Below are 25,345 nucleotides of genomic sequence, written 5' to 3' on the forward strand. Positions count from 1 at the left end.
ACATTCAATACATGCACTTTTAAAATATTATGTATAAAAAACAGATAAATAAAATGAATACCACAAACTAAAATACGTTTTTATTTATTACTTTTTAAAGTGTTTTTACATTTTTTATTGCTGCCTCTTGGTATTATATAGATGCCAATCTTTTTAACTGAAAAAAAAAAAATTAAACAATTTTGGTAAAAAAAAACAATAACCGGTTCCCAATTTGTTTTCTCTCAATGTCAAATTATTTTAAGATTCATAACCACAATCTCTCACCCCCCTCCACCTGGCAATTATACTTTCCACTGTTGTGAACAATGTCACATAAATAAGGTAGAAGATTGCAGTGTGAGCTTTGATGAAACACCTTGATGCAATGGTGTCTTCAAATTATTTAAGGATATTTTAATTTTCACCTGACTGGCTAATATGGTTTTGGTACATTTTTAAATCAATTAACTATAGCTTTTTATGAATGTTAATATTTTCTAATATATAGTAATAAAGTCAAGTAGTATATGGAAATTGTACACGAAAGTGGATTATTCTTGTAGTTACTGTTATAAATAATATGTATATAAATAAACAGCTGTGCTATCATTTGGTATAACGACATTTTAGCATGTTGCCAGTTGTCTCAGTTATTAAGAAATATTTTTAGGCATAAAAAATTATATCTAATAAAAAGAAGACGATATGTAATTATTGTAGTAGCATAATGTGAGATATGCTTTAATTTAAAAACTGTAATATATATAAAATAAAGTTTTAAATATATGTGTACACAATTCGAAATCAGTACATTTGGCAACGTTGTTCATTTATTGCACATCAAGCGTCAAGGAGAGCGTCAAACAAATTTTTCTTTGTTTTTTCTGATTACAAAAAGTGGTGGAAAAACTGCTTATTTTCATTTGATTTTGTGTTTGGTGATCAACTGGTGAAAATGATGTGCGGGTCTGAACGTTCTGAACAGTAGCATCGGTGTTGTAGTGATTTTCCGCTGGTTTAAAAAGTAGCACGAAAGTGGACTAGCCCTACCTTTTCTAATTTGTCCTTGATAGTGAAATTTTCCGCAACATTTCCGCGCCACATTTAAAAACTTTGTTGTAGGGAACCGTATTTTATTTTTTATTTTTACATTTATTGTAATGTGCCCTAATCAGACAGCGAAAAGTCCCGTCAGATCGCTGGTATCGCAAAATAATTTGATAAATTCAAAGAGAAAAGGAATTTTTATACATCCGACCGCTATGTTTAAGAACTTTTTTAGTAGTGCTTATACAAATCCGTGTAGACGATAAGTAAAGCAGGATATATTGATAAGATTTGCAAAGCAGTTTTTCAAATATTTCGTTGGAAAGATAAACTTCTGTTATATTGTTATTGTTTTCAAACATTTATTGCCAATATGAAGCTTCTAGAGAGTACAACTTTTGAAGCTATAAACAACGCTTTACAAATACAAACAGGGGACAGTCAGATTGTTGGAAGAATTGAGAGTTACTCCTGTAAAATGGCCGGAGGTGATAAAGCCCTCTACAAAAGGTATAATAAGTGATTTGATGAGGCATCGAGTAATCCGAAACTTTCCAGATTCAACGCAGAAGGAATTAACCCTAATGACCTTCAAGCATTATCTCCACCTCAAACAGTGACACAGTACAGTGGTAGCAGCGTCTCAGGAGATGAAGATGGCCCACTATGTGATACAATCAGTCGGAAGACATTGTTTTACCTCATAGCTACACTAAACTCATCTTTTCCCGATTACGATTTTATGGATTTAAAGGTATTTGTTTTTTTTTAAAGATTGTGTACGTTTTGATGTCACATGTGACCTTTAAAAATAAAAATAGCAACGTTCGCCAAGCCAGGGTATTCAGGCTGTATTGGCAATGATTATTGAAAAGCAAACTAAAAATATACTGTATGAAAAAAACTGCTAACTATTTAATTACGGCTATGATTATTAATGTAGTTTTAAAGCTATATATATATTCATTTTTATATTTATTATTTAATTTTTTTGGGAAAAAAATTCTATTGGTGCCCCATAGATGGCGCCATCGGGAAGAAATTCCCTATTTTATTCTGAATTGCATGTATAAAGAACTTGCAGTATTCTCGCTCGTTCTTCCTTGTCTAGGGGAGCTTAGTATTCAATGATCGTCTAGTGAGAGTACTTTTGCTGACACCCTATTATTTTTACCGCACCCACGTCCTAAATAAGGTTGTGAGTGCAATTTTTGGAAGTACCCCCTTACTTTAGAGGGGGTCGTTAGCTTTTTAATGAAAATTGATATTTTAAGTATTCTTACAGGTTTACTTCACACGTCTTTGAGCTATTTCTAAAATTATATTTTTAGTACATTAAACTTATATTTCATCAATAACATTCTTCTAAAGTGAAAGTTTCTCCATACCCAACATTTGTTTATGAAAAATATATATACTCTTTCCTTATATAAACTGAAAATCAACAGTGAAATTAAACGAAACATTTCTTTTATATTGTTTGTTCTATTTGCCTCTCATTTTCTCTTTTTTATGTTTTGTTGTGTATGCTAAAAAACAGACGATCATGTAATATAAATATTTTCTGATTTTCAAAAATTATATTCATTAACTTAATTGTATTCAAATCGTTATCATAATTCTTAATGTAACAATAATGGGTTCCTTTACATATTTTTAAACCCTGGAATGTTATGTGTAATCAGTTGTTTCTGTTTACAAGTCAGGATTATATCAAATTCAAATATCAGTATTGATTACATGTGATATGTAGTGGCGTATATCCGTTTAATCAACAATAATACTACTATATTATGTTTGGCGAGCATTAAACAATTTGATATAACGAAATAAGTAATTATGGGAGTTGATGATTCGATTGTTAATATGTGATTCGTTGTTATATAACATTAAGTAATTAATATATAAGAATTATTAAAATAGAAAATAAGAAGAAAAATACGGAGTAAAATGTAGGAAAGCATTAAATATTGCTTAGGAAAAGTGGGTACAAGTTATATTTAACCTTTCCGGAACCGTGCTACAAAAGGCGTTGGTTGGCGCAGTGGTAAAGGCGACAGGACGGTCCACCTACTGTCGCGATAGTCGGGTTCAAATTCTCCTGGGGCATGGTCGTAAATTTATGTTTGTGATTGTCCTAGACAAGAGTGCAGAATCTGACAAGGAAAATGATCCCAGTCACGCCACTAATCAGACTGGTTACTCGCCAGTCGGTAGGTTTAACGCCGAGGACCGTGGTTCCCACGTTAAACAGTAGGTTCAGTTCAGATAAAGCCTCGTTGGTAAAAGGAGACTTTAATAAGTATATATAAAAGTTTTATGAAAATAATTGCCATTTTTGTTTCCTGTTTAGAACGTTTGGGAGTAAAAGTTCTTGTGCCAAGTTTTGTAAAAAAGGCATTGAGTGCAGCCATTTCAACAATTTCCATAAAAATCCTTAATAGCCATGTTCTTGCTGAACAAACACATGAATAGTCTCTTATGTCTTGCGACGAGACATGCATTGAGAAACGAAGGTACCCCACGAAATTAAATTCAGTTTTCGTTGCAAATTGCAAATAAATTCAACAAATTGTTAAAAAATATGATTAGCAATATATTTTCTAGGATTATCTAGAAGGAAAAAATAATTTAAAAAAAAACATTACAAACAAGGTTAATCCCTATGGTTTTCATTATTTTCTACAACTTTTTATCATATTTTGATGGCGATTGTCAGATAATTCATGCAACATTTCGGAAGCTTGTATTGATGGCAGTAGGCCATGCCGCGTTGACGTGATCAAGTAATGATAACAAATACAGTTCAATTTGTGTTTTAAATATTTTTTTACTTTTTGGATTATTCTCGAGTCACGCAAACATTATCAAACTATCGATTAATCAAATTCTAGTTAATCTAAATCGTATTTGCTCATTTAAGCTGGGTTAACGGGCGATGCCGGAGTAGTTCGACCGTATATTGACTGAAAACTTATTTCCAATCCTAACATTGGGCCGGGAAATAAGTTGTTGGCATTTTCTTGATATATAAGGAAATACATTTTTGAGAAATCGAATAACCCAAATTACTTTCCGCCGATCTTAATAAAATGTTCATGTTTACAGAGTCACGAGTTCAGCAAAGAGCCTTCCCTCCAGTGGGTCACCACGGCCATCGATTCGAACCTAACGGCGACCGCTGGCGACACCTACAGGGCCCTGCGCCCGATCCTGTGGTCGGCCATTGATCACGAGATCTCGCTCGACAATTGCGACATCTACTCGTACAATCCCGACCTGGCTTCGGATCCTTTCGGCGAGGACGGGTGCCTGTGGAGCTTCAACTATTTCATATACAACAAGAAACTGAAACGAATCGTATTTTTCACGTGCAGAGCTAGCAAGTAAGTTGACCGTTGTAGGTGTACGGCTTTGCTTCCGCCGAAATTCGAAGCTCTATCGTGCTTCCATGTTAGAGTGTACGAATATCGCGCTGAAAAAACTGATCATCGTTTAGCGATACAGGAATAGTAGAAATACTGTCGGATTAAACCGTTTACCATTAATCCAGACAAATAACAGGCAGGTGGGTCTTTTCCTTTAAGACTTTCAAGGATTTTCTCATAACATGATGTCAAATATTGGGAAGTTGTATCACATTTTCGTTCATCTTATTGAATTATTTATTGTCTTTCTTTTAATTGATTCTACAGATGTTAATAATTCATTTGCAGGTCCTTCAGGATTTTGTATCTTAAGTTCTGATCGTTGACTACAAAAATATCGGTTCCTGAAGGATTTAAACCTTTTACAACCTCTTTTTTCGCTAATAACGGTCTCCTCTCAATATATACTAGCTTTCTAGGAACAATTTTAGTTTTTTTAGGTTTCTTTATCAAATAATTTTGTTGTGACTTATTTTTGGATCTAAAATCTAATGTTGTTGAAATACCAAACCCTCTAATTCCTTCTCTGACTGCAGATAGCTGTGGATGTCTGGAAGTTTGAATCTAAAGTGCACTGTTGTCGAACATCAAACTGTCTAGTTTGTTCACTGACTGTAGATAATTGTGGATCTTATTTCTAATTTACCATGAATGTTCTGAGCCATTTGTGTATATCTTGGACTACAAATGTGTTGATTTCTGAAGGTCCGAAATCTTTTACTGCACCTTCTTTCGCTAATAAAGGTCTTCCTTCAATATATAAGAGCATTCAATGAACATTTTTGGTTTTTTTAGTTTCTTTTAACAAGTAATTTTAATGTGACTAGAGCCTGACTTGTGGATATCATCTGAATGACAATACTCTGAAGGACTTTGTTCTGATATATCCGTATTATATTTATATAACATGTTTTGTGAACCCCATAGTTGCAGACAATTAAGTTCATACTGGTTTTACATTTTTACCTTAATGTTAAGACAGCTAGGATGTCTTTCAAAGAAATGCCACATATTCTTGGGCCTAATGCAAAGTTCTCTTTCTGTTTTTGGCATGCTTTCCATTTCTTCCATTAGAAACAATTCAAATTAACATTTTTATTTCTAAATCTAAAACAACGAGTAGGAGTGAAAAGTTTTTCTTGATAACACTGTGACAACTTTTTTTGTTGTGTAACATTAAAAAAAGCTTTACAAAAAACATGATGTTTGTACATGATAAATTAAAGTACTATAAATATATAAAGACAGTATGAAAATTTTAAATGATATTTATTTATATTATTAATTTTATAAAAAAATAGTAATATATATTTACAAATAAACAATGAATCAAAATAGCTTAGGTTTAACTGGTCAATAGAAAAAATGAGCCATATATTCTGAAAGAAAATGTCGAAATATTAATTTTTCCTCTTGTGAACAGTAGTTTCATTACAAACTAGCAGTAATCTGCTAACATTTTAGCTTTCCATCTTCATTGATAACGCTCTTCTATCTGTTTTATATCCTGGTGAAAGCGTTAACCTTGTTCGTCACTCCAAGGCCATCATTCCAAGATAAGGGGGGGGGGGGAATATCGAAATGGAAATACAAGAAATGTGTTTTTAAAGGCATTCTGCACACCATCATTTTAAATTTTTATAACAAATCATTCACTAAAAACTCGACATTTTCAGCTTTAAGATTGCCTAAAAATCCATGAATTACTTTCTTAATAGATAACCAAGCCGCTAACTGTTTCGCAGTGAGGTTTTTTTGTAAGTTTTTTTATTTACGGGCCAACAAAAACGCAAATCCTTTATCATTTTTATCCATGGTCTTGACAAAATTTTTCATTAAACCAAATTTTGTATGTAAGGGTGGAAGAATTACATTTTCTTGTGGAATAAGAGGTTCATATTTAACTTTTGGTTTACCAGATACAAAGTCAGTTCTTTTTGAGCAATCTTTAACTTCATAGTGGTTTTTGCTGTCTCTACTGTCCCACAAACGGAGAAAACAATAATATTTAAACCACCCCTTAGTCCAAGCAATATAGCAACAATAACAGCAACTTTTAAATTAGCACAAACTTTTCAGTTGTATATTTTGTATTAGTCTAAAATTAGTCCCTTTTAAAATCACTGAATATGCAATAGGTATGGAAAGATAATATAACTTTTAAGCGTGAATAGTAGTTACACTAGTACTAGGAAACGTGACGTATTGGACAGCCATATCAATAGACAATGTTTTAACAATGAAATAAGGAATTCAAAACAGGTAATTCTATTTATCTTAGAAAAATTCTGCCAGTTAGGTATTTTAAGAACTTCTCTAATAGAGGCAGAAAACTAAAACATATCGCAAATCACGAGAATTTGACTTATAAAATGAATCGACTAATGTTTATATGGGAAGAACGGCGGAAGCAAAGTTGTACATGCCTTTCACATCAAAGTGATGGTCTCGCCTACGTCAGTTTTATTATTACAGTCCCACTTACGCCATGGATTCAGGCTTTGGCAGTGATTTCGTGATGGATGAAGATGAAACTTAACTTCGCGATTTCAGATTTTCAATTATCTTTATGGTTCTTTCAAAGAATAGCACTGCGGTTTTTTTTCGATCTTATCACTCAATGTTTAACATTAATGTATATAAACAAAGTGCAATAAAGTTCGTCTGTTGGCTTTATGACTAAAGTTGACTACATTCAATGTTGTCATTTCTATTTTAATACAGCCAACAAAAACAAACACCTTTACATTATTCTGTGAAAGAATCTCGCCCAGTTTTCTTTAACACACATATTATATATGTTTGAACATGTTTTATGTCTAATAAGTCTCTCGCACTTGATTAATATAGTAACGTTACAAGTTTAACCCTGTTTTTCGTAGTTGTTCTAATGATTTGTTTTTGTTTAGAAACAGAGAAAAAAAAACTTTTGGTGAGAGCAAAAGTACAAAATAGTTTTAAAACCTTTACTCGTAAGTCTTTAGCGTAGTTTTAATGTTAAACCTGGTGATGAACAATATGGGTGGATTAAACCGGTTTTATTTTCTCATTTTGTTAATGTGATATAATAATGTCTTTAAAAGATTAAGAGAATATTTTATTTTTAAGAATTATATTCAACTTTAGGATACACTTATTATTTTATTTTGCACTAATACGTAGATTTAACTCTGAAAACAGCTTAATATATATATACACATACACATATTTTGAAGACTTGTATCTAGTAAGCATCTATAGTGATTATTTTACTGGCTGTAATAAACAATGGTTAGGAGTAAAAAACAATTGACGCTAAACTGACGGTTTGTTTTTTAATCGCGTGCGATCTCGGCTGTTTCAATCTTACTTTCTTTAGTTTTAAACTAAAAAATTGCGAAAAGGCTGACGTTGGTGGTACGAAGATTGTGAAGTTTTAAAATTGTTTTTAATTACCTAGTTTTTAAAACGGCGTTGAGAGTTTATGAAAAAGGAAATACCTATGAATTATATAGTGAGTTTTTTAGCTGTCTTAAGAATCTGTATTAAGAGAATTAAAATATAGTTAGTTTACTGGATGAGAGTTGTGTTTTCAGCATTTTTAGTCATCCCACTGTCTCCCGATTCCACACGATTTTCGCCGATATTAATTGATTTGTCCAATCATTTTAAACAAAATACCACAGCGGTGATTTGTAGGTTATACGTTAAAGAGGCTGATTGTCTTTGTAAGTTTATTCCAGAACATGGTAAGTATCATTGTTAAGTTAACGCTGACACTAGTTTTTTTTTGTTCTGGCCTAAGACCAGGGGCTGGAATGTATGACGCGGAGACTTGCCTTGGAGTGACAAGTCGGACCGGGTTATGTGGAACTGCCTGTGGGCTTACCAATACACTAAACCGAAACTGCCTTACAGTTGACATCTGTGGGTCGCTACTGCTACTGCATGTCCACCAGCTCACGAACAAGCGCGCTTTCAGAAGAACTTGAACTTGAGAGCCGAGTTGTTCTTTGTGGAAGGATTGAGATATGAGGTGCTTGATTTCTGTAGTATCAGTTTCCCTGTGAAAAATTAGGGGATATGACACCCGCCAACCGGGCAGCCGTTATTGGGCAGGAGGATCCGCCGAAAAAACAGATGGTGAAACTAACTATAGATTCGCGAACTTGAGTTAACACACGACTGGATGCTGTCGCATGGCGGTGACGCGGTGCTAAGATCCCAGCATGTCCACCAGCTCACGAACAAGCGCGCTTTCAGAAGAACTTGAACTTGAGAGCTGAGTTGTTCTTTGTGGAAGGATTGAGATATGAAGTGCTTGATTTCTGTAGTATCAGTTTCCCTGTGAATTTGATTATTTCGGAAGAACCAGAGAGCATTTAAGATTCTCCTGAGGAGCTTATTTTGGAAACTTGAAGCCGTTTCACTTGGTTGGGTGTAACAAACTTGAATTGACATTAGATCCGTAGAGGAGTACGGACCGAATTAACATCTTGTAAAATAAGCATTTGATGGAAATGGGAAGTCTGCTAGAAGGACAGATCAGAGAAGATAGCAGGCTTGCTATGCCCGAACCTTTCTGGATTTGGGAATGCCAGCCGAACCGTCGGTCGAAGTGGAGACCTAGGTACGTGACCTTATCCAGCCATGGAATTGTTGCGATGTCGATCTTAAGTTGCGAGACGCGCAGTGCGTAACGTTTCTTATGGAAAATGATGGCCTGGGTTTTCAGAGGGTTGATTTGCAACCTCCAGAATTTGAACCACTTGACCGCAAGATCAAGCTGCTTCTGTAAACGTTCTTGAATGGTAACCACGAGCCTGGAGACCGCTGACATTAGGGTAGAAATCCGTAAATAACATAGTGAATTTTTTAACGGCAGTTTTTTAATTTACATTGCAATTAATGATATTCTCATTATTTTAAACAAAATAGTATTACAACAAAATTGTTAATATATAATACATTTTAATCCGTATTCATATTATTCATAGTTTTTGTTATCTATTTCCACACCTTCTACTCAGTACTTCATACAAACAGATTATCTTTTTATCTCTATCAGAATTAAATACAAAGTTGTCAAACGGTTACATACAAGAGAGCATCACAACAGTGGTTTATATGTTAGATTTTGGAGTGACAGCCTTAGTTAAATGTTCACATCCTGTACAAGGTTATTTCATAATCTAGGTAAGTACCATTTCTAAATTATTGATATCTGATATTTTTTTAATCTGTATTAATAGTATTTATTATCAATTACCACACCTTTTTGATTTTTATCATTCATCTCATTATTAAGTAACATTCATTATAATTTTTTTTCTACTTTTTCTACTTGATGTTTTTGTTTTAATAAAATTTATGGGCGGTCAGACGGTTTTTAAAGAAAGAACATTTTTACTTGTATAGTCTAGAGTTTGACAAATACTATTTCAAAAATAGTATTGTTTATTGAATCATCTGGGAAATGTCTAACGATTTCAAGAATCTACATTGAAATAATTAAACTATAGCTGGTTTGCTGTAGTTAATCTTTGCATATATTATTCTATAATTAGGTAGACGTATATATCAGAATTTCCATTAATATTAATAGAAATTGAACAAAAGATGTTTTTTTTAACAGAAAATGGATTTAGATAGACAGTGACAAAACTTCTAGAGTGTAAACCACATTTGAAAGTAGATTTTACGAAGTGGTAAGTACCTTTATTAGTTATTTCACATGTTATGTGTATGAAAAAGTAATCCATGTTTTTTAAATACTATTTTGTTAAAAAATCCTATTTTAGGTTTCTTTATGTTGAAAATGATGTCTGATTGTGGTGGTTGAACGTTAATATTGACAGTTTATTAGTTTTTCTAGAAAAGCATTTCATTTTTCAAGCATTATTTTTCGAAATTATCGTAATACATATGGTTATGCGTTGTTAGTACACTAGTTTGTATAGTTTTTTTTTTATTTCAGTGTTCAATTTGAAATATATCAATTGTAATTATTTAGCAATATATTAGCACATTGAATTTTTCCAAATCCAAAAAGGTTTCGGAGATGCCTTACGCACTGCGCTTCTCGCAACTTAAGATCGACACCGCAAGAAGGTTCGGGGATAGCAAACCTGCTATCTTCTCTGATCTGCCCTTCTAGTAGACTTTATTTTACAAGATGTTAATTCGGTCTGTACTTCTCTGCGGATCTAATGTCTACTTCAAGTTTATTACACCCAACTAGGTGAAATGGCTTCAAATTTTCCAAAACAAGCTCCTCAGGATAATCTTAAACGCTCCATGGTTTGTCAGAAATAATCAAATTCACAGGGAAACTGGCACTCCAGAAATTAAACACTTCATCTCTCAATTCTTCCACAAACAACAACTCAGCTCAAGTTCTGAAAACGCGCTTGTTCGCGAGCTGGTGGACATGCTGGGAGCGTAGCACCGCTAACTGCCACTTTTCCAGGCAGAAACAATCTCATTCGTCGCTGCAGTCATAACTTTTGCCCTCATACGACAACATCCAGTTGTGTGTTAACTCAAGTTCGCGAATCTATAGTCTATTATCTTTTTTTCGCCGGGTCCTCGTGCCCAATAATGTAAGCACATTGAATAGTAGACTGTAAACTGTACAGACATGAAAAAAAAAATATTATGACTTATATACTATTTTTAAAACAATGTTTTGGTCATTTTTTGGCGGTACGTACAAATAGATTAAAATATCCCTCCTCTCTCTTTCTCTCAGCCTTTCGATCAATATATTTTTATAAAATAATACAACTTTTTAGCGATGTACTTTTTTTTTATTAAAGAAGCCTTTTTATATTGTTATATATAATTATCAAATAAACATAACAGTAATTTCTAATAGTATACTAAAATATAAATACTGAACATAGTTAACAAATAATTAACGTACATATATTACATTATTCTGTTTTTTATTTAAACTGTGAAAATTCCAAACAATCTATACTACAGTATGTCCTTTAAAACATTAATTATGTATCGGTTTTCCGTCTGTATATCGAAATTATCTCTTCTAGTTAACGGAACATACTTTCATCAATATAAAGTCGTCTACCATGGAATTATTATGTGAACAGAACTAGTGCGTGAAATATAACTTGGTATATAACGATTACGTGTAAAATAAAAATGATGTATACAATAAAAAAAGGTGAAAAATGTGATGTGCGAAAAGAAAACTTTATATCGTTACAGTTCAGTAGTTCCATTTGCAAGATTGAAACGTACAATTTACTGAGTGGAATACCCTGTTCTAATTCAAACTCTTGCTTTAATTGTAATGAGGAATAAAACCATGTTTCTTACGCGATACAAGAAATAATCAGTCACTGACAATCGACGATTTATGCGGCCTAGATACAATATAATCTCGTCCATATATCATCGCTCGATCTAAGTAGATGATATGATAAAAAAAAACAACATAAATCATCAATATCTATAATTTTAAAAATCAGTATAAAGTTAGAAAAATATTGTATATTCTTCGATGATAAAAAAGCAATATACATAATAATAGGAATATTAAATAATCTTAATCGTTCCTCGCGCAAAACGGTTAACGGGGATTGAAGAAGAAACAAACATTTTTCTACCTTTCTTTCCTACGCCTAAACCGCTACTTTCAATTTATCTGTACATCATTATATCCGGGCTTTGATACATGCAAATGTAAGCGTCGCAAAGGAGTCGTCGAGCGTGTTCAGGTAGATGCCTATCTGATGGAAACTCTTCGTGCAGTTGGCTATGAAAAAATAACAAGAACAAATGAACTAGTATTTATCTTGAGTGATGAATGAACATATAACATTACGTGTTATTTTTAACCTTCGGTGTACCAAGTGGGGCATGACACGTAAAAAGCGTATTCGTAGACATTCAGAGTAGCTGGAGATATACCATTACGTTAGTCATCCGCGTAGTTAAAGAGGTATGTATTATAATTTAGGTTTTTTGTTTTGTTTTCATTTGTTTACATAGTTCAAAATTGGCTTTATTCATTAACGTAATCTCCATCAAGAGCCACACAATAATTCCAGCGTCACTCTAACATTTCATTATCTCTTTTGTAGAACGATGTATCTTTTGCCTCAAAATAGGCCTGTCACCCGTTGCTGCCTACTCAGATGACGATAGTTTTGATTCCGGAGTGAAGTGATCGATCCATGTTTCATCCATTGTCACATATCAACGCAAAAATTCCGGTTTGTTACGTTTAAACGTGACTAAACATTGCTCAGAATCATCACGCCATTGTTTTCGGTCAACAGCGAGCAAACGCTCATCTCTCAAATCTCAGCTCAGCTCGTCAAATGCTCATGAAATATAAAACCAACATGTTGTTTTGATATCTTTACGATGTTAGCTAATCACGCAACGTCACTTTTTAATCACTTCGATTTTGTAGATTTTTTGATGTTTTCTGGTGTTACCACCTGGAGCAACAAAATGGCAAAAAACCCCATAGAGAAGCAATATTTGTAGCAGAGCTGATATTTGACAGGTGTGAAAACTGTTACTAAAGACAAGAAGTCACTTCATGAAGGTTTTAGTTTATTTACAGACAGCAAAGGAAGAGATGAAAGCACCTTTTGGATTAATCTTTATATCAGGTTTGGTGCGTTCTACTAATCGTTAAAATACAATCGATTTATGATGATACTGATGGCACCGGGGTTAACATTTTTCGAGACACAATGAGTAGGAACAGATTTTCTTTTTGATTAATTTTTTATAAAAAAAACTGTCAAGATGGTTATATTTCATATGAAAACCTTACAATCAATTATGAACTAGTTGCTTTTCGAGGACGATGTGCCTTATGTCAGTACATTCCTTCAAAACCGGTAAAGTAAGTTATTAAAATTTCTGCTTTGGTGGATAGCGAGACGTTTTACACGCTAAATATAGAAATATATTGTGGGAGCAGCGAAGATAGTCCCTTCGCTGTAATCAACAAGCCTTATAATCATGTAGATCGATTAGTACAATGTGTATTAACAGGTCAATTGAAAAGTCCCCGGCCTACCATAGTAAAACATATTTTTTTGACAAAATTAGTTTTTTTATTCAACATAATTCTCTTCAAGGGTGATACACTGATTATATCGACCCTCCAACTTTTCGATATCATTTTTATAGTACGACTTGTCCTCTGCTTCAAAATAGGCCTCAGTTTAGGCGATCACCTCTTCATCCCACGAAAATTTCTTCCCAGCGAGCATTCTTTTGAGATCTGAGAACAGGAAAGAGTCGCTGGGGGCCAGATCTGGAGAATACGGTGGACAAAGAAGCAATTCGAAGTCCAATTCATGGAAATTCCATCATTTTCACTGACTTGTGACGCGGTGCATTGCCTTGGTGAAGCAGCACTTTATTTTTCTTCAAATGCGGCCGTTTCTCGGCGATTTCGTCCTTCAAACGGTCCAATAATGCTATGAAATAGTCGCTGTTAATGGTCCTTTTCAAGGTTATCAATGAAAATTATTCCATGCGCATCCAAAATACAGACGCCATAACCTCGCCAGCCGACTCTTCATCATGTGCAGTCCACTTGGATGACCGTCTATTGGACTTCGGAGTGAAATGATGGAGCCATGTTTCATCCATTGTCACATATCGACGCAAAAACTCAGGTTTATTACGCTTGATCATCTTTAAACACTGCTTCAAATCATCAACCCGTCATTGTTTTTGGTCAAAAGTGAGCTCGCGCGACACCCACTTTGCATAGAGCTTTCTCACACCCAAATATTCGTGAATTATATGATGTACAAGTTCAGTTCATATCTTTAGAGTGCCTGCAATTTCATTCAATTTTAATTTACGGTCATTCAAAATCATTTTGTGGATTTTTTAAATGTTTTCGTCGGTAACAACCTTTTTTGGGCGTCCACTGCTTTCACCGTCTTCGGTGCTTTATTTCACCACGTCTAAACTTAGCATACCAATCCTTGATGGTTGATTTTCCTGGGACAGTATCCGGAAACTGGGCATCAAGCCAAGTTTTTGCTTCAACTGTATTTTTTCCCTTCAAAAAGCAATATTTTATCACACGCGAGATTCCTTTTTATCCATTTTTTTTACAATAACAAAAGTTGCTTCACTCAAAATGCTTAAATTCACAAACTAATGATCCAACAGCTGTCAAATTTATACACGCATATTTTGAGGGTTAGGGCTAACTAAAAAACATATGAATTTAATTTTAGCAGCGCCATCTATGCGTCTGGCCAGGGACTTTTCAATTGACCTGTTAGTACATAAGTTTTTTTCTAGTCACCTGGTACACGAAAGGTTAATAACATAGCTGAAAACATTTTTAATGCTTGTATATTGTACAAAAGCTTAAAATGATGATAGTTATGGCGTTTTAAACAATTAATCAACAATTTTATATTTACGGGTTAAATGCTCTGTTTTATCAGTTGTTTACTTTTTCTGTCTTAACATTCCGTTTCGGGCTTATTTAGAATAGGCTACAAGTAAGCTTGTTCCGTATATTTGAAATTTTTACTATTATTTGGACTAAACATTTTTGATTATATTTTATATTTTACTTTTAAGAAAGAAATTTGAAATTGAACGTCGTTGAGATTATATGTCGTACTTTAACGCCAACTGTCAAAGTTTATTCACTCAAAGCCAACCTGATCTTGAATGAATCATCGTTTGTGATAATATCGAACCGATTTGAATATGAAAAAGTGGTAATTTTATGGTAACTTACCGACACAGTCGCTCATCAGCTAACCATTTTGAAATATCACTGCAAGCGACCATTTCCGGTATATTGTAGCCATTTTTTTCACCTATAAATTTTAATATTATGTGATGTTAGGTTGTTTAAAATATAATGACAGTTTTTACGTACTCTTAAGCGAAGTTAAGTTTTTAAGAGTAATAACACTTAAAAGTTGCTTTATATGAAGCGATTGCAGTAAGAAAAGTATTATCAATAAATCGGGGAAATACATGGTATTGGTCAATTGTTTTTTGAAACACATCAACTTCTTACGTGATATAGTAACCCCTGAACTCCAAAATTGTGATAGTATATCGATTAAAATGGATTTTTATATCGATTAATAGTAGTTTTTATGCAATTCTAACGCGCCCTAAACCAAATTAACTTAATAAAACTCTCAGAATTATCAACGCTTACCTTTCCTATCGGCCATCGAGTCGAAGAAACACCAAGGAGCCGCGTGGCCGACACCACATTTAACGAAAGTGACATAATGAGACGTTTCTATACAAATCACAGCAAATAGTTCCATAAATAACCTTGGAGGCCTGAAAGGGTGATGTGTTAGGTTTGATACTGATAAAAAAAACAAGTGTTACTTACCTACAATGTTCCTCCATTGTCAAAAAATCAGCGTTAACCACCAATTCTCTGGGTTTGTGTCTTTGTCGTCGTTCGTGCTTGTGAGCTGTTCTTAAACAGCTACTACAGTAGGCTGTGCTCTCTAAACCTGCTTGGCTAGCACAGTCGGAAAAGCATTCCCTGCATTCCCAGTTGGCCAACTTACCACAGACGATACACTGACGGGGAGCTGAAATACAACCACGTCAATGAATTGGGTAGGCGAAAAAATAATCCAGGTTTGTTAAAATTGTGTTGCCAATGTGTTGTTTTTGTTAATGAATAATTTTTACATTTTTTTCAGGTCAAAAATAGCATAGACAAGTTAAATATATTTGGAATTATTGGCTTGATCTATGTATGAACTTCTTCCTTCCTAATGGCTTACTAGATTTATTCATCATTGTTACATGTATTCCTCCATTCACAAACAAAAGACACCGTTAAATAAAAACTATTGTCTTGAAATGCATGTTTTCAATAAACTATTATTAATTATTATGGAGAAAATCGAAGGCAGCAATTTGACGTAGTTGATTGACTTTAAGTCTTTCTTTATTATTTAACTCTCAAAGATGTATAAATGATGCCAAGACCTGACCGTAGGCCTTGCCACTACGTCGTGCAACTGTACTCTGATACCAAAGAATAAAAGGTAAGAAATGTGTCAAAACAACTAGCACGACTTTAAGAACTCAAGACATAAATAGGAGTCCAAAATTTCAATAACAAATATATTCCGAGGCTTTGATTTGCAGAAAAACTGTAAGAAGACAAATATCACAAGAAAGTTTAAGTAAGCTGTGTTCCCCAGCCCATCACAGAGCCCCGCATATCTCATAAGTGTTCAGAACTTTTAAGAGTTCAAAACTGATAGTGATCTTTGTTTTACCTCTAGGGACCAATACTTTTGGAACATTACCAAAAATTCGTTTTTTCCAATAATGATTGATAAAAAACGTTAAATATTAGAAACATGGATTACATCTTCACATACTACCAAAATATCCATACTCACATCCTTCAATCACATCGGTAACATCGAGAAGTTGTGATGGTAAAATGCGAGGATACATCTTGTAATTTTTTCCAAACCTGGGCATCTGAACTATCAGACAGGATGGTACTTCTTTTAATTTAATATCACTAGTTAGGAAGCTTTGCTCAAAAAGCTGCTGAACAGTGGGTAATGTTAAATCGGCATCTTTCTCCACAAAGAGCTGGTAGTGAAATGCCTCCTAGAAATATATTGTAAACAAAGTAATTCATCCATCTATATGACGTACCTGTCCAGAATTTAATTTCAAAAACGGCTCGGCTTTCAGTATTTGAGCGAGCAACGAGTTCAAGAATTCCTCGGGATCTTTCTCCTCGCTCGTCAGCCCAGACACCGAACTCAATCTGTCCAACAACTTTCTCAGTTTCATCACGTTATCCGCGCTCACGAACAGGTTTTTCCTAAGGGGATTCACTATTTCTTCCCTCAACACCCTCTGCACCTCCTCGTAATCCGCGATATCGTTTTCATTTTTCGGTCTGAAGAGCAGACCATCGAATACGGCGGTGTAGGTGAACATGGAAAACAAGGTAACGTCTAAGTAACAGGAATTATTGTGACCTTGGATACCCCGCAGTTTTCCACAGACAGCTTCGACGTCCTCCTCCGTGGGCATGCAGAGGGGCGCGACGGCACCGGGTATGCGTGGACAGTCACACTAAAATTTGAATAACTCTAGTTTTTTGGCATAAATGTGTACCTATACTGTACCATTTCAGGATCTGCTGCTTGATACACTGGCGTAGGCGTCCCATCTTGAAACCGCGAGTCCTTGTGACATCTTTCCAACGGTACAAAGAAAGCTCTCTCGTTGGGACAAGTAAACAATCTTTCATTGTTATGGACTCCGTCCGTTAGCGTTAAAGGCAGGTAGGATGCCTCCTCGTCTAATTCTATGCCGACCAGAGTAAAATTGGCTTCCGTATCCACTCCCATCCACCTGATGACGCCTGGAGAGGAGTTATATTATCGAAAACAGTCAACAAATTGTTTTAAACGTTCGTACCATATAATGGTTCATTCGTCACGTCAGTCTCTACCTCTACCAAACTACCAACTACCAAGTCGTTGGTGGTACCCGGCACGGGATCTCTGTATTTTGGTTTATCGTTGACGTAGAATGTTGCAGTAGGCTTTGGTTGGTGATAATCGGGTATTTCTGAAATATACGAGAATTATTGTTGATTAAATCTACACACATCAATCTACTAGCATTCATGAGCACTTTTTGCAAGACAAGAGGCCTTTACCGTCCTAAGATTGATCATTTATGATTGGCAGCCTCTGCAGTGTAATCAACTTTATATAACGAAACTATATAGAATTCAAAATAGGGAATATAAAACAATACAAACTATTAGTGATTAAATTAGGCAACTATGATTGAACTAAATGCTTTATATGACGAAACCAAATGTCCGATGATATTAAATCAGGTAAATAAGTCGGTTAGAGATCGTGATGAATTGACCAAAAAATAATAAAAAGCCAACGCTGTATGAAATGATGTTAATATAATGGGGAGAAAAATTGATCCGTGTAAACGACATATAACGTTCATATAATATTGCCCTATCGAGTTTTAAAGTCGACAGAGAAAAATAACTTGATTTTCGACTTTCGACACACATTCTCTGTCATCAATAAACTATAGCAATAAAATGAAACAATTGCTTTGTATACAGAATCATCGCTATACGACTTTCTCATAATTTCGAACGTTTAGGAAACAGAAAAAATATTCCAGAATAAAATTTAATGCTTTGCTGATTTTTTCACTGATGTCGAAATGTTAGACGAGCGCAAGCAAATCTCGTTAATTACGCTTGTTAAAAAGTATTGCTAACGTAATGTTTCTGTAATAAAATTATTATACCATTTTAAATAGGCACGTTTGGTTAAAATCTAATTTCCTCTGTTAATTCGTTGAAAGCTTTATCAACTCACAACTATTCACATTCAACTATCTTGTCAAAATCACTAGATTGTTGTACAAATATTGTTCTAGATAAGGAGCACATTAACAGATGCTTGAAAGCATAAAATATAAAATATTTAATTATCAAAAATTTCTACTTAAGTAACATCTTAATACCCCACTTAAATGCAAAAAAACGTTTATTTTGTTGCCACAATAACGAAACAGATAAAGTTGCAAGCATCTGATACACTTATCATTTGGGAATTAATGAATATTAAAAACATTCAGTTCTATCTAGTTTTACTCGTTCCAATCACCAAAGGACATCTCTATAGAATGTTAACTTTATAGATGGAAACATTAATATAACTATTATACGTAAATTTAAGTCCTACTTATTTTTTAAGCAGAATAGTATAAGAAAAGAAAAAATAATAAACAAAGGTAATATTACAAGCCTGCCATTATACTGACAGATGTATAATTGTCATGCGAACGATATTTTATTTTACATATTTTGTAATTTAGTTTCAATAACATACACATCTAAATATAAGTGAGCTTGACCTCATTCGATTATACAGCCACATTATAGTGGAGATTTTGTCACCATTCCATCCCATAAAAGTAACAGATAATAAAAATATGAGGATCGTACTTGTTTTTAATGGCTCCTTCTTAAGTTTGCGCTGCTCGTTCTTTTCGTTTATCTCAATGACCGGTAGAGGCAGCGGATTGTACTCGGAATCGTAGTAGTCTTTGGCGCTCGAGTTCGCGTAAATAACGTCGTTATGGTGATTTTTGAAATGCATGTCGTTGTTGTTGTGTTCGTATTGTCTCGTCGTCTTATGTTCTCCGTGATCCCCGCGAAAATTCAGCTTCAAATTGCACTTTTTCCGTCTCGCCAGCGACATCCTCGCTTAAGGTCAAATATATGGAATATACAGCACTGCAATTGATCATGCTATTTTATTGACAGTTTGAAAAATATACATTATAAAATTGTTAAAAACAGAGTATGCTAAATAAAATTAGGTTATAAATCAAAATTAGACGTTTCAAAGTAAGTAGCATTTTATGTATTTTATAACAATATTTATTTTAACACGTCAAGCTCTACGTATACTTCCATTATGATTAAAAATAGTTAGTTTTTATGCTTGATAGAATAAAAAGAATATATGTTATGACAAATATATGAAAAAAGCGTGATATAAATGCTTTCAGGAATCAATCTATTTACTTTTTATTTTTAGTCGTGACTGAGGCAACGTCTCAATAGAAAACCTATGGTTGAAATAACGTGTTATCCCTGACGATGATAAAACCAAAACGATATGACGGTAAACTCAATGCTGCATATCCCTATATATTTTATGGTCGCTCAAAACTCATCTCACTCGACGAGAACACCACGATATCACGGCACACTGGATGTAAACGCACGCGAACGGGAACCAACGGGTGGAAGAATTGCAATTTTTCTTGGGATAAGGTTTTGCCAAGAAATCCGCAATTATACTGAACTAGGATGATCTAAAATTAGAGCAATCTAAAAAAATAGCCGCGCGCGATTTGGTCGACCGTAGGTGATTCAAAATGCTACTGCCCGGTTATTTTTGGCGTTTTCGGTCCTGAAACGCAGTGGCGCGCTTTTGATCAGACGTTGCCGTTATAGAATCTTGAATCCAGGTTCTAAGAGATGGGAAATACTCACTTCCCCGCTGATGAAGATAATCGCAATTTAATTAATGTGACTTGATTAAATATAATGATATAAATTTTGGGATAAAAAATAAAATTCACATTAAATAGCATCTGAATTTCTCCTCTTAAAGATATGTGATATTATTTTTCATATTATATAGATATTATTTAAAAATTATAGCGCCATTCGGTTTTACACAAAATTCATAATAAACTATGTAATGTTCATTAATTAAAAAATTATTCAAACCAAATATAAATAAAAATGTGAAAATGACAAATGACATAATATTTATGACAAATGACAATAGTACAAGTATGGCGAAAGCGCTTAATTTATGTAAATAGAAATCAACTTATTTTTTTTAAATACTCTATAGCATTTATACGTGAGGTTTCATAAAAATCATCATACTAACTTTTGATTCAGGTAAAATTCTTTATAACCCCTATAATATTTAGTGACAATTTGAGTAAATGACAGCAATATATACGATTAAAATAATTTTAACTCATTAGTGAATGCAACGCTAGATGTCAGATGTGACAGATAACATTTAGTCTTTCACAGACATCACTGTCAATCATATTATGTACGTGAAATAGTCCCTTATATTTCCCCAAAAAAGTTACATAGAAAATAATAAAATATCGCTAATGATTAAGGCAAAACTTACTTTTTCCGTTCTCGACCTTTTTCAGAACCTCCTTGCTGGTTTCCACATCGTAATTATTGCTTATTTTCTTTGGATTACTCTCGATGAAGTGGGACAGGGGATTGATGCTTTTATTTCGACTGGTTTTGGTGAGGGTCCCATTCGAACTGTAATTGGACCATTTTAATATGTGTTAAATATAAGTAAGATATATTTTTTTAATCACCTGGCTATACTAGACCTATAATCCAAATTGTTGTATTTGTATTCCTTAATGTTATCGTTCTTATCTAAATCTTTTTTTAAGCTTGAACCGGTATCTCTTTTGCCATACTCTGAGTTGTGAAGCCACGAGGTGCCCACTAAATCTAACTCGGATTTGTTCTAAAATGGTTAGTACTGGGGTATAGTCATATGCAAAGGGGAAACATTTGTAGGTTTTCTTTTGATAGTTCAAAATGATATTCAGAAATTACATAAAATTCGAGTAAAACTCTAATTTGCTCTGATTTGAATTCAATGAATTGTTATAAAAAATCAGTTATTGTATGAATAAACATCGTTCTAGGTAAAATATACCTTACATGAAACTAACCTGAAACAGAATTAGTACAGCACTCAGAAAAATTATAATACAGATTTTTCAATACGCGACAAAAATATTATTTTACTTTTATCATCAAACATTTTATTGAGTATTTTATTATACTACCAGAATGTTTCATGTAAAAATTCATGCTCCAGAAAAATGTTTATTGTCAATAAATGTCTATGTAATTTACTTATTCGCGTTTACTATTTGTATATCTATCGCCTCTCATTTTTGTCATTTTGGTCTTTGAGTGACTCTTATGAGCTACTAATTTAAGAATGACTTACCTTAACTTTTTCCATGTTCATTAAATGACCCCGGTCAGGTTGTATCATACTGTTCTGATCAAAATCATTATTTGTATTAACACTACTGTCTAGAAACAATATGTTTTGCAATGATAACGAATTCTTCATGTTACTGCTAAGGTTACTGGAAGGCTGTCTTGTAATATTTTTAGGAGAATATTTCCTATATTTTGTAACAATTTCTTCTCTCAGTGGTTTGTCTAAGTAATAATGATAATTTGCAATGGTACATTTAAAAATATCAAGTAAAATCACCTGATGATCCATTAGCAAAGCTGGAAATGTTCTGTTGCAGAGAAATGTCCAGATCATTTAGAACACAATTGGGTTTATCCACTGCATCTGCATAAGAATCTGGTATAATTTTATCGATAGTAGTAAAGATAGCATATCCAGGAGTACTGGTAAAATATTGTTTGCCTGAACATGATCCATCACAATTATTTTTATCAAGTCTTTCCTAAAAAATCAAATACACTTTTACACATGTGACAAATATATGATATTGATAATTGACTAGATACAATATGTACAGGTTAGAAATTAATTAACATACATCAAAAACACTAGTTTTATTTAGTTATGTTACTCTTATGTAAATATCTCACATGCAATTCCAGGCCAAAACAAAATCCAAGAGCTTCCACACGTCCCATAAATCTAACTTTGCCTAATATAACATCACTGGTGGTTGTATATCCTACTATAGAATTTATAGATATTCGACTTAACTTCTCACATAGGTTTTTATTTTTTGCTAACTTGACTCTTTCCTGGGGTGAAGTTATTGACGCAATAAAAAACCTTAGTTTGTTTGGAACTATTATTACAATATTATCTCGCAATATTGTATATGTCTTAGTATCTAAGATATCATCTGTTATGAGACGTATCTGGAGAGCTTTGTTGGCCAGAACAGCTTCAATTACACACATCTGGCCTAAAAACACCGTTCGTTCATTCTGACCACTAGTGATATCCTTCAGGACATAATTTTGTATAAAAACACCGTATTGAAGACCTTGTGAACTCATTGTGAATCACTCAATTTTGAACCTATACCAGTACCATATTTGGTAAACATTGAAGTTTAATATAAGGATATCGAGCTTGTCACTAATATTTTCTATACTAAATACATTTACATGTTTGTACATATTCCGTATAAGACATTTGTAGCAAGTTAAATAATTAAACAAAGAAAAAACAAAACATAAAACTTTCTTCTCAAAAGATGACACATATAAGTAAACACACCTTCTGACGTTTTGGATTGACGCATGTCATTTCCCTAAAATCTAGATTAGTTGCGTTTGTCGATTCTTAATTTATAAAAAAAATGTAAATTTGAATAATTTTGTTATAAACCTATAATTGAAATTAATATTTTATATGAGTCTAATTATATGAGTTTCCCAAATGTTGAATAAAGTTGAATAAAATTCTGAATAATGTAATAATTGTTTAAATATGGTATGTTATTTTTAAAATGTAAGAAACGTTTCATTCTATCAAATATCTATCTGAAAGTAAACAATCATTCAATTCAAATTGATAATATAATTATTTTCACCAATTTTATAAAATAAGGTTTAAATATGGCGCTTCTTGAACGGAAGTTGACATTTTGAATCTGCCAGTTACTGACATTTTGCTCCATCTGTCTTTTCCGCAGAGGATAGAAACATGACGGGGTTTAGCGAAAAGGTATTTTTGTTTATTCCTTATTTATATTATTTTTTTTTATTTCTAAGTGAACTTTTTGAAAAATTAACATTTAAACTTTAATGTGTAAATAAAATATTCAGTTTTGTATTTATATATTATTTGGGTGATAGTTTTAGTCTAACATAACCTATGTACATATTTTGTACACGTGTTTAAAGTACTTTTTATTAAGTATTGTATTGTTTTTTTGTTTGTTAGGCTATACTGATTGATGGAAGAGGCCATTTATTGGGCCGTTTGGCTGCAATTGTCGCCAAAACCCTTTTGCAGGGTAACCGCGTCATAGTAGTCAGATGTGAACAACTCAATATTTCAGGAAACTTCTTCAGGTATTTTTCATATTAAATTATTGATATTTTATGATAATATTTCTTCAGTCGTTTATATTTTATTATGTTTTTAGAAACAAGTTGAAGTTTATGTCTTTCCTTCGTAAAAGATGTAATGTTAACCCTGCTCGTGGACCTTTCCACTTTAGAGCCCCATCTAGGATTTTTTGGAAAACAGTTAGAGGTTAGTTAATATTAAACATTTTTGAGACCTTTTTTAAGCTTAATCATGATTATATACCAATTCTTACCTACATTATTTGAAATATAATGAAATTGAATTTTTAATATGATTTAATATTGTTAGCTCAAGTTTATTCTTTGTTTTATTTGGCTTGAAATAATTAAATTTATATTTTTAGGTATGTTACCCCACAAGACTGAAAGGGGAAAGCAGGCTCTTCGCAGATTGAAGGCCTATGAGGGTATTCCTCCACCATACGATAGGAGGAAGCGTGTTGTAGTTCCTGGAGCTCTTAGAGTAATTTGTCTTAAACCTGGAAGGAAGGTATGTTGATGAATTATGTGTTTTCTCAAATGTTACCATTTCAAATGATTATTAAAATTTACCTACATTATTTGACAAGATAATGAAATGAAACATATTATGAATACTGAATAGTATATTTTGTCATACTTTGGTATGAAATCTCTTATTTATCCATGCCTGTTCTTCTTTCAGTTCTGCCATGTAGGACGTTTGTCACATGAAGTAGGATGGAAATACCAATCAGTAGTCCGAACACTTGAGACCAAACGTAAGGTTAAGGCAGTACTCTCAATTCAAAAGAGGGACAAATTGAAAAAACTCACAAAACAGGCTACTGTGAAGGTTGCTAAACAAATCAAGCCGTTCACAGAGGTTATTAATTCTTATGGTTATAACTAAATTAAGTACCCAAATAAAACATTTTACTAAATAAAAGTTCTGTATTTTTAATTTGGAATGTTATTTGCTTCTGATTTTAGTCGATATTCAATGACAAGTTTGTTTTTCGCAGCCAGGTTCCCAGATAGCTATTATTATAGAATATCTACATATATGTGATTAAAGGAATTAGGATGGAGGTGTAAAAATAATTCTTCATTTAGATTAATGAACTTATTTGATAGCTGACTGATCTGTTTGGTCTCCACTAGCATCAGGTTTTCTGTTTCTATATTCCTTGGTCACTATTAAATCCTGGATCGCAGCTAAGTGTATAAG

General features: G+C 33.3%; 3 protein-coding genes, 2 long non-coding RNA genes and 1 other non-coding gene across 9 annotated transcripts; 5 read left to right on the forward strand and 1 right to left on the reverse strand.

Moving 5' to 3' along the window:
* The first annotated feature begins 249 nt into the window (after positions 1–249).
* Maf1 (repressor of RNA polymerase III transcription Maf1) lies at positions 250–8,014 on the forward strand. Its single transcript, XM_076397642.1, has 4 exons — positions 250–1,539; positions 1,588–1,783; positions 4,138–4,415; positions 6,933–8,014. The coding sequence occupies exons 1-4, from the start codon at positions 1,403–1,405 to the stop codon at positions 6,994–6,996; spliced, it is 675 nt and encodes a 224-aa protein (XP_076253757.1). The 5' UTR covers positions 250–1,402; the 3' UTR covers positions 6,997–8,014.
* LOC143192359 (uncharacterized) lies at positions 2,125–3,815 on the forward strand. Its single transcript, XR_013004758.1, has 3 exons — positions 2,125–3,282; positions 3,383–3,583; positions 3,637–3,815. It is a non-coding gene; the product is annotated as an uncharacterized LOC143192359 (long non-coding RNA).
* LOC143194493 (U4atac minor spliceosomal RNA) lies at positions 2,126–2,248 on the forward strand. Its single transcript, XR_013005335.1, has one exon. It is a non-coding gene; the product is annotated as a U4atac minor spliceosomal RNA (small nuclear RNA).
* Positions 8,015–8,032: 18 nt separating the features above from the next.
* LOC143192360 (uncharacterized) lies at positions 8,033–9,418 on the forward strand. Its single transcript, XR_013004759.1, has 3 exons — positions 8,033–8,185; positions 8,242–8,386; positions 8,496–9,418. It is a non-coding gene; the product is annotated as an uncharacterized LOC143192360 (long non-coding RNA).
* A 147-nt stretch (positions 9,419–9,565) lies between these two features.
* RpL13A (Ribosomal protein L13A) lies at positions 9,566–25,063 on the forward strand. Of its 4 annotated transcripts, XM_076397645.1 has the most exons (7): positions 9,566–9,632; positions 10,072–10,144; positions 23,672–23,788; positions 24,008–24,138; positions 24,213–24,322; positions 24,501–24,646; positions 24,821–25,063. In XM_076397645.1, the coding sequence occupies exons 3-7, from the start codon at positions 23,768–23,770 to the stop codon at positions 25,025–25,027; spliced, it is 615 nt and encodes a 204-aa protein (XP_076253760.1). In that variant the 5' UTR covers positions 9,566–9,632; positions 10,072–10,144; positions 23,672–23,767; the 3' UTR covers positions 25,028–25,063. The 4 variants fall into 4 exon arrangements, with proteins under 4 accessions (XP_076253760.1, XP_076253762.1, XP_076253761.1 ...); XM_076397647.1 differs by lacking the exons at positions 9,566–9,632; positions 10,072–10,144 and adding an exon at positions 19,859–19,881; XM_076397646.1 differs by lacking the exons at positions 9,566–9,632; positions 10,072–10,144 and adding an exon at positions 20,860–20,955.
* Positions 11,224–23,352, reverse strand: CYLD (ubiquitin carboxyl-terminal hydrolase CYLD). The gene is made up of 13 exons (XM_076397636.1): positions 22,690–23,352; positions 22,337–22,541; positions 22,061–22,281; positions 21,408–21,565; positions 21,203–21,348; positions 17,904–18,056; positions 17,609–17,847; positions 17,127–17,555; positions 16,859–17,078; positions 15,823–16,030; positions 15,637–15,767; positions 15,202–15,283; positions 11,224–12,216 (listed from the first exon to the last, which is right to left on the reverse strand). The coding sequence occupies exons 1-13, from the start codon at positions 23,113–23,115 to the stop codon at positions 12,102–12,104; spliced, it is 2,733 nt and encodes a 910-aa protein (XP_076253751.1). The 5' UTR covers positions 23,116–23,352; the 3' UTR covers positions 11,224–12,101.
* Positions 25,064–25,345: the final 282 nt, after the last annotated feature.

This window comes from Rhynchophorus ferrugineus, unplaced genomic scaffold, assembly GCF_030347505.1.
Source record: "Rhynchophorus ferrugineus isolate W39M unplaced genomic scaffold, kcgeb_rfMv2 rfM3, whole genome shotgun sequence".
NCBI classification, from domain to species: Eukaryota; Metazoa; Arthropoda; class Insecta; order Coleoptera; family Curculionidae; genus Rhynchophorus; species Rhynchophorus ferrugineus.

Excerpts from the sequence above, each read along its gene's own strand:
- CYLD (XM_076397636.1), bottom strand. The coding sequence starts at position 23,115 with ATGAGTTCACAAGGTCTTCAATACGGTGTTTTTATACAAAATTATGTC. Across the intron at positions 21,566-22,060 it reads TGAACATGGAAAAAGTTAAG|AACAAATCCGAGTTAGATTT; the intron begins GTAAGTCATTCT and ends TAACCATTTTAG. Across the intron at positions 17,556-17,608 it reads AAGCAGCAGATCCTGAAATG|TGTGACTGTCCACGCATACC; the intron begins GTACAGTATAGG and ends TTCAAATTTTAG.
- Maf1 (XM_076397642.1), top strand. The coding sequence starts at position 1,403 with ATGAAGCTTCTAGAGAGTACAACTTTTGAAGCTATAAACAACGCTTTA. Across the intron at positions 1,784-4,137 it reads ACGATTTTATGGATTTAAAG|AGTCACGAGTTCAGCAAAGA; the intron begins GTATTTGTTTTT and ends TCATGTTTACAG. Across the intron at positions 4,416-6,932 it reads TTCACGTGCAGAGCTAGCAA|TCCCACTTACGCCATGGATT; the intron begins GTAAGTTGACCG and ends TTATTATTACAG.
- RpL13A (XM_076397645.1), top strand. The coding sequence starts at position 23,768 with ATGACGGGGTTTAGCGAAAAG. Across the intron at positions 23,789-24,007 it reads TGACGGGGTTTAGCGAAAAG|GCTATACTGATTGATGGAAG; the intron begins GTATTTTTGTTT and ends TTTGTTTGTTAG. Across the intron at positions 24,647-24,820 it reads GTCTTAAACCTGGAAGGAAG|TTCTGCCATGTAGGACGTTT; the intron begins GTATGTTGATGA and ends TTCTTCTTTCAG.